The 12718-nt window shown below is 30.1% G+C and overlaps 1 protein-coding gene across 2 annotated transcripts in view; it reads left to right on the plus strand.

Annotated features, from left to right (window-relative positions):
* LOC148621493 (putative E3 ubiquitin-protein ligase HECTD2) overlaps nt 1–12718 on the plus strand; it is a 35336-nt gene that overhangs the window by 17453 nt on the left and 5165 nt on the right. For both annotated transcript variants that reach the window (XM_088575949.1, XM_088575950.1), the window contains 13 exons: nt 2524–2633; nt 4192–4340; nt 4952–5075; nt 5821–5917; nt 6583–6690; nt 6944–7076; nt 7918–8006; nt 8614–8775; nt 9148–9222; nt 9756–9843; nt 10194–10300; nt 10866–10981; nt 12216–12356. In XM_088575949.1, the coding sequence (XP_088432075.1) occupies nt 2524–2633; nt 4192–4340; nt 4952–5075; nt 5821–5917; nt 6583–6690; nt 6944–7076; nt 7918–8006; nt 8614–8775; nt 9148–9222; nt 9756–9843; nt 10194–10300; nt 10866–10981; nt 12216–12356 (1499 nt within the window). The remainder of the gene's footprint in view (nt 1–2523; nt 2634–4191; nt 4341–4951; nt 5076–5820; nt 5918–6582; nt 6691–6943; nt 7077–7917; nt 8007–8613; nt 8776–9147; nt 9223–9755; nt 9844–10193; nt 10301–10865; nt 10982–12215; nt 12357–12718) is intronic.

Consider the following 12718-nt stretch of genomic DNA (forward strand, 5'->3'; position numbering starts at 1 on the left):
AAACACTGAGTCAGATTTCTGTATTGTGTCCAATTTGACCTTGTCTATTTCTGTTGACCTTTGTGTTAATGGCCATTCACCATCTTTCTTCACTTGCTTGGTTTTTTTTATAAGCTCAATAATGGTACCCTGATGTATTATATAAGACTTATCCATTTAAGCTCCATTATTGTATAGTATAAAAATAGGCAGTGTGATAAATTGGTTGTAAATAGTAATTTGCCCTTAGTAGGCTATGCATTTTGAACTTCCCAGAATTTGTGTATATTTTTGAATGACCCTTAGTTACAGTTAAATCTGTCCTGTTTCACTGTTAAATTCAAAGGTTTTTGCATTAAGATGATTTTGTAGTAATTAAATATCAACAAGCAACCATAAAACAATGATTCTTTATTTTTATTCAATTATTCAGTATTGTCCAAGGACTAAACAAACATGTACATGTACTTCCATGTGTGTGTTCTATAGTGGTTTCCATATACATTGTAATTAACTAGGGAAGAGTAATCAAGGGAACCAAGGTTATAATGGTAATCAAAAGAATATAATCCAGGGACAAATACCAGACATGGAAAACAGACATACACAACAAAGAACATAAAGTAACTAAAATCATACATACAAAATAACAAAAGCAAATGAGCAACTCGGACTCCACTAAAAACTGGGAGCATGGACCAGGTGCACCGGTAGGGTATGGATCCTCTGCTTTTCTAGAAATTTCCCAAAATCTTTTGGCAATTATACAAGTTGTATAGTTCTTGTTTATGTTCATTTGTTTTGTCAAAGGTTTCAAATGCTATAATGTTTTGTTTTTTATTTTGAATTATCTTTTCCCCACCTTAATTCTCAGTTGTTTCATTTTGATATCCATAACATTGCAATATTGGATGAGAAGTTTAAAGAGAGGTCTTCTAAATATTAGTTGTGGAAAAGTATAGAAAATTAAGTTTAATTTTCTTAGGAAAGGCTTTTTAATATATAATTGGCTAGTGATAGTCATTTCTATTGTAAGAATTGTAGACTAGAGGTTATATTGAACCCTATCTTTGCTTACACAAAGTTTTTTTATGATGTAAACAAACTGGTAGTGTTTCCGCTGTATTCCTAGGTAACATTGATCACTACCATAAACAGAACAATACTAGTTCAATATTGAAGATTAATAATTGATTAGTCCAGCTTCACTGTTCTCAGGTATTATTTGTTTATTGAGTGCTTTATGTACAAGGCATTTTCAAAGCATTTTTTCTTTAATTATTAGTGAATTAGTCCATAGGACATTAGTCAGAACTTAGTATGACACTGTTAACTTTGAAATAAGTGGGGGGAAATCTATATCAGTAGGTGTGGAAGAAGGTATCAGGTTATTTCACAATGGTAAAGTTACATTCTGTTAAGGGTACATATATCATGGTTTTTACACTATTTGTGTAAGGTTAATTTCACAGCTTGTATCATCCTACCAAATTCTGTTAAGGCACATTTTTTTTCATAGCTTGGCAAAGTTGTTCAGAAGAAACTTTATGTTTTATTTGGAATTTGAATGTTTGATTCAATCAACAAATAACATGGAAATTGATACCAAACAAAAAATAATTCTTCCATAGTATGAGAGAAAGATGTATGAGTGATAATAGCAACACTGAATGTTGGTATCTTAAGGGTTACTTGTCCTTCAAGTCTCAGTGTAAAAGGCACTTAGGATCTTTTTCTTGGGCCAGTTGTTCAAACCTTTATTGATTGAATGAATATTTATCCACTGCATAACATGAATACATTGCACTAGACTTATCCAGTGGTAAAAGACTTATCCAATGAATAACTTGTATAGATTGGACTAGACTTATCCAATGGATAATGTGTATAGATTGGACTGGACTTATCCAGTGGATAACTTGTATAGATTGGACTAGACTTATCCAATGGATAATGTGTATAGATTGGACTGGACTTATCCAGTGGATAACTTGTATAGATTGGACTAGACTTATCCAGTGGGTAATGTGTATAGATTGGACTGGACTTATCCAGTGGATAACTTGTAAAGATTTGAAGTACTCATATACTGTAATTCACATAAATTCCAGCAGTGTTGATTTCTATTAATAAAATATATTATGGCACATCTCTGGTGAAGTAATGAGTCCAGATCTGTTTGTTTTACCTTCTTGTTTTAAAAGAACCAACTATGGACAGTTATTTTTTAATTCATGGTTTCTATGACTTTAACCTTGATTAATCATGTCTAATATAATGACTTAGTTTAATGGATGTGCATGTTTTGCTAGTGCTTGCATTTCTTGCATAGTTGAAATAAAAAATTGCAAACATTCAAATATGTAGATTTTTTTTTTATTGCAGTATTTAAGATATACAGTGAGTGTAATAGCAATGAGTTTAACATGTATTTCACTGATATTGTTCAAACATGTATATTTTACTGTGAATTGTAAATCAGTTAGGTAAATGACATTTTCATCCCCATAGACTTAATCTAATATTCATATATTTCTTTTACAGAATCCACAATTTGAGAGTACATCAACCTATGTGATATTTGCCCATATGTTACGTCAGATTGCGGCCTTGAACGATCATGATCATCACTTTCTTGTTCATTGGATCAGAAGGTTAGAATCATTACAGCTCATGCTATGATAATATTCAGGGGATAGAGTTGGTCTTCCCTTGATTAAATTTCAGTCAACTAAGGAACTGCCTGAGGTAGTTAACTGGAGATTTAAACTTTCTTTCAGACACATATTTTAATAGGGTACCTATAAAATGATAGAAAATTTTTAATTTGCTTTTAATCTTCCAGTTAACTATCTGAGGTACTTCAACAGGTGATTTATATCTTACCAAGGGAAAACCAACTCTATGCCCTGAACATCATTATTGTATGTGCTGTAAAATGTATACAGATCAATTGTTTCCATAAGAATTGTTTTTGCTTTGCTCGTCCATGCATTTTCAGTAGGATTGATGAAGTCATAATAAATGTTAAGATCTCCATTGCAATGAAAACCCATGAGATGCATGTGAATCAAATTTTCTTTTCTGAACTGAAATTTGTATTAAATATTTGATAAGTTCTAGGTGAAGATAAAGAGACTGACTTTTATTAACCTTATACGCAGGAATAATTTGAAAAGGTTTCTTGATATCTGATTGTTTGATTTGGAAATATTCAGGGGATATATATACATGTAATGAAAATGCATCTTGTAACCAAATATTACAATTTTACTTAAAATCTATAAACATCTGAATATTCATACTATCAAACATTTTTATAGTATTTAATTTAAAATACACATTTCGGAACACTGATTAGAAAATTTGATTCTCATGCAGCTGATGGGTTTTCATGGTAATAAAGGTGTTAACATTTATTATGACATCACCATTCCTATGGGGTATCTAAGGTAAAAATGTTTGAGAATATTAATATTCAGATGTTTATAGTTTTTAACAAAAATTGTTATGTTTGGTTGAACGATGTGTTTTCATTATCTTATACATGTACCTTCTAAATGCTATTCAAAAATCTGCTTTACTTTTCCAGTGAAAATTTCTTGCTTTTCCATGTCTGTTGTGTTATTCCATTTAATTGTGGTATCTTTATTTCTGGTGTGTTTTTTTCAATTGTTTGTAATCTCTTTGAGTTATTCGGTTCAAGGAATTAAAGCTCTAGACACATTAACATTTTTCATAAATATGATAATGGGGTTTACTCACAAAAAGCAGAAGTGAATGCTTTTTTTTTATTTAAAATTTAATGCCTTGTTTCAGCTTCAGTAGCATAAGAGAAAATGTTTCGATAAACGTTTTAGAATAAAGAATTATCTTACATAGTCTTTATGGCAGTATTGTGAAGTAGTGCTTATTTCTTAAAAGTAAAATTCCTGACTTTAGACAGCTTGAAAACTTCTAACTATATCACATTACTTAAAGTTATCAAAATTATAATGGGTACATTGAAACAAATACTTGCACAAGGTAAGAGGTTGGAATTCTGGTTTTCATTACTCCAGGATGGCACCAATTTAAGCTTACCTGGCAACTTCTATGCATTGCTAAAATAGTGTTAAACAATTTTATTAATGAATTTGCAACCTCATTTATGTTATCTTAAATAAATTTGCTAGGAATACTTAAAATTTTTGTTTGTTATTTTACATGCAGGTTGAAGTCTGTGCCAGTGCGTAAACTATTGAAGCGTCTCCATAGTTTCATATCAATCCGTCTGTTTCCTCCCCGTCCTCAAGATTTACCTCCTATGCAGAAGTGTTCATGGTGGGTCCCTAGTGCCACCAAAGTCATGGCATTGATTAGTAAGTATTTTAAATTCTACGATAATTTTTACTGCTGTGGCAGCATATAACAGTAGATTGTTTGACCCATATGTATCATTATATAGATAGCAGTGATTTATCAAACGTTCCATGTAAAATATATTGCAATATATCACATGTGAAATAAATTCTATTTTATACTCTGACTATCTCCTCCCAAAAGTCACAGCACTTTTCTCTTGTGACATTAACTTTATCAGACATCACTGATGTTTTGGAAAATAAATTAGCTGATTACAAAACTTTAAATTTATTTGAAAATTAGAATAAATTATTGAGAAAAAAAATCTACATAATACATACAAATAGAATAATCAAAAATGGATGTTGTGAATTACCAAAATAAATTAACTCGTGATTAACTCAAAACTATATTAAAGTTTTTGATTGCTTTTGAGTAATCACTACACTATCTACACATTTCTAAGGTACTTGACCATCAACTGATCAATTTGATGGAATGAGTGATTAATTAATGCTAACAGAATCCTCTACAGTAAATAATTAATTGAGTTTTAGATACTGGATGATATATCTATCCCAAAAAATTTAATTATTTTTCTTGAGTCATCAGTACTTTACTTTTCCAGATGCTGCAAATAACTTATCTAGTCCTCCGTTGGTGCCATTTTATGAATTTTACAGTGCTACTTTAGATCATTTAGATCTAATGGCTGAATATTACACATGGCAAAACCCAAGCTCATGTGGAGGGTGAGTTTTATCATCTAAATTACTGGTACAGTGAGTCATATTGTAAATTCAGTGAATAGAGTTGGTCTTGCCTTGTTTATTAGTAAATGGCAATCACCTGATGAACTAAGTCAACAATTTACAGAGATTTAAACTTTCTGTCAAACTTGGAATTAAATACTTTTGAAATGATAGATTTTTTAAATCTTTTTTTAACTGACCTGTTAACAGCTTATACATTTCATCAGGTAATGGTAATTCAATCAAGGCAAGACCAACTCAATTCCCTGTAATGAAAAAATTAATGATAATATTTGTTTGAATTATTTGCCTTACACAAAATGTGTATTTATTGTGTTTATATACTGTAAACATATTAATTTTCCTGGTTGCTAATATTGATGGATTCTGTCAAGTGAACATATTTGCTGGTATCAGTTTTTGTGATGTAACAAAATAAGTTTATATGAATTGTTTAAAATCAATTTAGCAGGGGACTATTTTTCACGTTTTTCTGTCCACTATGAATACAGTGAAAATAAGTACACCTTGGAAATTAGTACTTTTACAGTGTTTGTGCATTTAAAATCTCTGAAAATATATTTAATTTGTGTTTTTAGTGCTGTAAATTTGTTTAACTTGCATTATAGTCTCCAATCTTCCAGATATGTATTGAAAAATTGTGATAAAGATTGCCATTTTGGACTTCAGTTTGTACTTTTTATGATTAAATCATGTCATGATTTGATTTATTTTCTTATTTCAGTTTTTCGTTTTGTCAGTATCCATTCATTTTAAGTATTACAGCAAAGCGAACAATTTTACAACGAGATTCAGAACAGCAAATGATAATCATGGCAAGGGTTGGTAACTCTGGTCTTTTTGTTGAGTAGATATTGTGCAGTGTAAAATTTAAAAGAACTTGAAAAAATATAGGATTTTGATGTTAGTTTATAAGATAGCGCAAGTGTTGTTTGTGATAAGTGACAGTTTTCATAAGAATTTATGTTGACCAGCACTTTGAAGTGCTGGAGCCTGTAAGAACCAGGCAATAAATGAAAAAAATAATGAATCTTACTTAGAAAAAACACACAAATTTGACAATGTGGGCACATAGTTTATGGTCTGTTGAAGACAAATTGACAGTTTGTTTATCTTAGAAGTGTAAGAGGATGCAGAAAAGTGTGATCAAAGTTACTGTATAATGATAGGGGAAAGTGAGTTATCTTCATAACAATGCATTTCATATACTTTATACCTCAAATTACTGATAAATTAATAAGAAATGAATGCCATTTCTACATTTCAGGTAACATTTTGTATAAGATTGCATGGAAAGACTTGTGTGTTTTTTTCCACCATGATTCACCCACTGCCTGATTCTTACTGAGAATAGCACTTTTATACGAGTCTTGACATTACTCTTTAAGACATTTTTAAATCAGGTCCATCATTTAGAGAGCTCTACCTATCATTGAATTTCATTGATATACCAATTACACATGGTATTAGTATGTTCATTTTGTAGAGAAGTTTAGTAGCCAAGGTACAGAGGAGACAGTTACCAGATGTTGGGATGTTATTCCTAAACCTAAATATAAGGAGAGCTTATCTTGTATCTGATTCACTGAATGAGGTATGGAGGAAATGAAATACTGTTAATTGTTTTTTATATTAAGACTGCTCATGCAGAATCTTCATTTTTGAGGTACCAGATATTAAAAAATTACTTATATTTCTCGAAATTTTTTACATAAGTGACATTAACTGAATCCCCTGAAAAAGAAAGTAATCCTATGTATGGTTTCATTCATATGTGTTTAAGTTGATTTTAACCATCTCTACTGTATGTACATCATGTGTATTTTAACTTATGCAACATTTTTCAGATTGCAGAGAAACAACATGACTTGAAGAAAAAATTAAAAGTAACATTTGTTGGTGAGCCAGGTTTAGATATGGGTGGTTTAACCAAGGAATGGTTTCTATTGTTACTTCGACAAATATTTCATTCAGATTATGGTATGTGAAAAATTAAATACTATTGTTTTTTAACTTTGTAAAATATGTCAATTCTTATATAAAAAATTAAAGAAATATATGGATATCCAAAAAAATACAAGTTCAATTTTGCAAAATGAAGAAAAAAATGATAATGCTTCTTTTTTATTTCTTAATACTCTTGAAATAAATTTCTTCCTGAATATACAAAAAATACATTTTTACTGTGTCTAGCTCTTTATATGGTATATGTTTATGAAATATGTAAAATCACTAGATAACACATCAAGTGAGAGATTACATTGTCAAAATATGTTCATTCTGACAAATTATTCTTTCTATTGCTGAATATTTATTGACTTTGGAATACATTATCGTTATTGATGTAGATTTTTCTGTATGAAATTCATTTTAGTATCAGGTTATATTGATTGTACTGAATTTAAGAAACTGAAAAATTGATTCCATAAAATAAGTATTACTTAAATAAATGTAAAGGTAAAAGTAAGCTGTTATTTTGGAAATTTCACACCCTAGGCATTTTATTCATTAGGAGATTAAAGAAAATAATAACTTTGATAATTTTTTTTATCCTTATTTACATTGACAAACACATATTATCCCTGAATTAAACAGGTCCTGTAAACCAACTCTTCATTTTTGTGAGCAATTTAATTTCGATCATTTCGTAAGTAAGAAAAAATTGAGAAAATAAATCCCCACTAAAATATTCCCCCATTAAGTAACGTTTGTGTTAAAGAAATTAGTCACAAAAAATAAAAAGTAGCAGTTGAATTGATATCATGAAATGTTGGTTTACGGTATCTCTATCTTTATTTACTTGTATTATTATTGTTTGTAGGAATGTTTACATATGACAAGAAGGCTGGTGTACACTGGTTTAGTCCTGCACAGTGTGAGAGCTATCAGGAGTTTAACCTTGTTGGAGTTGTATCCTTTGTTGTAATTATTGGGTAATAATATAAAGTAAATTGGCTACTTTTATTTTATATTCATTAACAAATTGAATTCATTGAAACCACAATGTTTTAGAATGGTAAATATTTCAATAATTCATAAACAAACTTTTCATTTTGGTACCCTTCTCACACAAAAGAATCTAGCTGTACCCTTTTGTGAATTTCATTTAGGGACATTTTTCATTATGATCAGACAATGCAATCTATATTTTCATTACATGTAAACTAAGAGAGTTTAATGAGTACCGGTATCAAGTATGCTAGGACTGAAAAGTTTAAAAGGAAACTGTTGTGTATTTGGGTGTTCTTCAAAACAAGGCACTGTATAGAGCAGTAAAATGTAGATTTGTTATTTACATGTGATATAAATGAATTAAAAGCTACTGGTTACATTAAAAATATTATTCATCCATATTTATTAAAGGAAGAAAATTGTCCCTGTAGAAATATTTGACCAATCAGGTTCTAAGAACAGTTATTTTGTTAATGAGGAGAACATGTTTTTTTTCAAAATCCAATGGGAAAAATGGTTATAGTACAGACCCATAAAAAATATTGTATTCCTTGATTTGCTCCAGTTAATGGGTTTAGCAGTATATAACAGTATTATATTGGATATCAGATTTCCTCCATGTTGTTACAAGAAGTTGTTGAGTCCTGCGGTGGTACCATATAATAATCCCAGAGCTGTAGTTGGTGTCACTCCTCTCACAATTACTAACCTCAAACAAGTACAACCAGTAAGTTTGCTTTTATTTAATCAAGTAAATTTGTTCTTTTTCATTATGGAAATTAAGGTACTTTTTACCAAAACTTGTTTAAAAGACAATAAGTAAAAAAATTTGCAGTTTAATTTTGCGACTTGCTTGTGTGATATTTGTATTATGCAGCTACTGCATTGTCACTAATGTTTAGCATTAATTTATTAAAAAATCAATTCTGCAAGAGTCTGTCAAAATATTTATCACTTTTTGAAAGAAAATATAGAATAAACTACTTGAAAAAAATGTTCAAAGTCTTAATTTTAGAAGAGTTAATAAAGTAATAGTACCTAGCAATGCTTAGATACATTAGTATTGATGTATTTTTTATACACCACTTCTCTGCTACAGGAGGTAGCTAGTGGACTGAAAGACCTGCTGTCATACGATGGTGATGTAGAGGATGACTTTGGATTGACTTTTCAGGTAAGGCAATAATGTTATAAATGGTTCCTAAAGAATTTCAAAGAGTATGGTTATATGGGTCATTGATAAGCCTCTAGCTTATACACAGAGGTCGGGTCTAATTGACCTTTAAATGTAGGTTGGTAAGTGTGTCCACTTAAAACATTCAGTACTTGTAAAGCAAGATTTAAATTGGTATACAATAATGCATAGAAGTGATATTTTTACACATTGAAATGTGTTATTGAAGTTAATATGTTATATTTAAGAATTTCTGTAGTGTTTACATTTCTAGTCTTGCAATTTGATATATTTTGGAATACTGCTATTTGTCCATCAGTGTAATGCATTCAAACATCTTGCCTTTACAGGGTGAGGGATTTTGATTTTTTTTAAGCAAAATGTTTGTTTCATGCATCCTGTTTCTATTCATTGTTTCTTATTTTCATTGTTTTGTTTCAAAGTTATGAGACTTTTAAACTTTGAAATGGAGGAGGGGGTTGGCATGTCATATATTTGAAGTCAGCTGTTGAATAATTTTATTTTATTGTCAGGTTTCACAGACAGAGTTTGGGTCAGTGAAGACTATAGAACTGAAACCTGGTGGTTCTGAAATCCCTGTTACTAATGATAATAGAGAAGGTGGGTAGACTAATCATTACCTAAACAAATGCCAAAATAAATTTGCAAACAAATTAATCTGGACATAAGCACCTAATGCACCAATAACTTCTGCTGAAGTTGTAAATGCCAAAGTTTTTGGATACCTTTTTGTCTAAAAAAAACCCCCAAATTTTACATTTTCAAAAATAACCTGCTATACAATAGCCAGAAAATATATGAGGGAGATGCATTTATTGATGAAAATAGGTAATTAGGGACCCTTATGGGAGAAGAGAGAGCACCTGAGAACAAAGAAATTATTATTTAACTACCATGAACATAATGAAAAACAATTAATAAACGTATAAATTATATTTTTATTGTTTCAGAATATGTGCAATTGTATGTGGATTGGGTCCTGAATAGATCAATCTATCCACAGTTTCAGGCTTTTTATCATGGATTTCACAGTGTTTGTGCATCAAATGCATTGATTGTGAGTAAACATGAAAAATACATGTATATGCATAGATTAACAAATGATGTGTTTACATTTAACTTTAGAATTAGAAATCAATGTTGAGTGTAGTAATTGGATCATTATATTTTTTAGTATTAATAGTAAGGACACGACATCTCAAACTGAGTTAAGTAGCTTTGATAATTTGCAAAACACATACCAATAGATGTTCTTAAATCAATCCTTGATAATTGTAAACAGTTTATGGTAATGCATGATGTAGCATAAGGAAATTTTTAAAGCTTGAAGCATATTTTTCCATCAGAAATAAAAATAAACCACTTTGTTTCTACTTCAATTAATCACACCAACAATCACATTAGAGGACACTACATTAAGTAAACATTACATTTTGCCATTAAAAAAACTTATTTAAAACAGTATCACAAATTCTATTGAAATTCATGGAAATTCTGTTAAAGATTTAAAATTAGGACACACTAAATGAATTAATACAATTTAACAGCAATTAATTTATGAAACTTGCATTACCAAGGAGACGAAATGCACATGTACATGTATATTAAATTTCTTTTGGTAGATGTTGAGACCACAGGAGGTTGAGATGTTAGTATGCGGTAATCCTAACTTAGACATGAAGGAATTAAGAAAGGTCGCTGTGTATGATGGGTACAGTGGAGGGGACCCTGTTATCAAGTAAGTTAACAGTAGGGGGAAAGCATTACAGTGAGTAACATAATAAGCTTCAGGAATAGAGATTAAATAACCATCACCTGATAAAATGTCATAGGTAATTATCTGGAAAATTCACAAGAAGATTTAAACTTTCTATCAGACACAAATTTAAATACCAGTCTCTAAAAATCAGACAAGATGCAATTCATGCAGGTCAAAAACCAACCAAATTTCTTTTCATTTCTTATTCAGTAGCACCAACAGAGCACATAATCAGTCTTAGTTTGTCATTTGGTTGTTGCACTTTCAAAATAAAAATGATCAAAATCAGACAAGATGCAATTCATGCAGGTCAAAAACCAACCAAATTTCTTTTCATTTCTTATTCAGTAGCACCAACAGAGCACATAATCAGTCTTAGTTTGTCATTTGGTTGTTGCACTTTCAAAATAAAAATGATATAGATTGTGTATGGCATTGGCACTTTGGAAGAGTTATTGTTCTTGAATAGGTTTGATTTGGTTGATTTTAGTAGCAGATGAAAGTATTTTCTCAAAAATGCAGATCTAAATGTGGAAAGAACTATTTTTATGTGGAAATATAGCATATGTAGACAAAAAAGCTCCATTTGTTTGGTGTGCTTTTCACCACCATGAATCACCTGAACTATGGGCAGTGTCTGAATTTTTATATTGACTGGTACTTATCAGAATGATAGAATGTTTAAATCTGATTGTCAATTGTCCAGTTTAGCTCTTAGAGACATTTCATCAGGTGTTGGTCATTCAATCATGGGAAAAACTCTATTCCCCTAAGTTAAGGAGGTAGACCTAGGGTAAGGGACACAACTCTTAGAAATCTTTGAAACATTTGTATTCAGCATTTTACATCAATCTTATGTAAGCATCTAATTAACTTGGATTTTTTTTATTCTGCTTCAAATGAAAGCTTGATAGCCTTTGGTGAAATTGAATATGATACAAACATATCACTGACTTCATAAGTTATGTCCCTTACCCTAGGTCTACCTCCTTAATTACACATATGGTGTTTTCTTTTTGAAGAACTATATGTGTTGAAATGTGTTGTTATCTGAATTCATCATTTTGAGTGAAAATTTAGATTTTTCTTTTTCTTCAGTTCTTACAGATTATCTTTTAACACAGAATCCTAATTAGGATCTTAGGTAGCTTAAATATTTGTTTATTGATGCTTTTTCACAATTATTGAATTAAGTATTATAAATATTTTATAGGAACTTTTGGGAGGTAGTGATGAATTTCCCACAAGAATTGCAGAAGAAGTTTTTACTGTTTACTACGGGTAGCGATAGAATTCCTATTGGTGGAATGGCTGAGATGACATTCAAAATATCCAGAGTTAGTGGTAGTGATCTGTAAGTTTGTAATATTTTTATTTTATTTTCAGTGTTAAATTTATAGTAATAGATTTGTTTCTTAACAACTTCTGGGTATATACGTGAAATACTTGTACTTGTATGTATCTATACTTTTACCTAAAAAATGTGGATTCTCTAAAAATATTTAATTGATTTTGATGAACTTTTATGTTAAAGTTTGGCATTCTATTCTAACTTGCATGATCACAATTCAGGAGAATTTTTGCTAACTGCTTTGAAAGGGAGATGTTTGACATATTTAAATACTATTCAGTGTGAATTTCTCTTCACTACCGAATGAATTTTTAAGCAATTTTATATTGTATAAAGATTTTGAATCATATGTAGATATACATGTA

The sequence above is a fragment of the Perna viridis genome, chromosome 3 (genome assembly GCF_037379345.1).
Source record: "Perna viridis isolate PV_CMFRI_1.1 ecotype Kerala chromosome 3, ASM3737934v1, whole genome shotgun sequence".
Taxonomy (NCBI): Eukaryota; Metazoa; Mollusca; class Bivalvia; order Mytilida; family Mytilidae; genus Perna; species Perna viridis.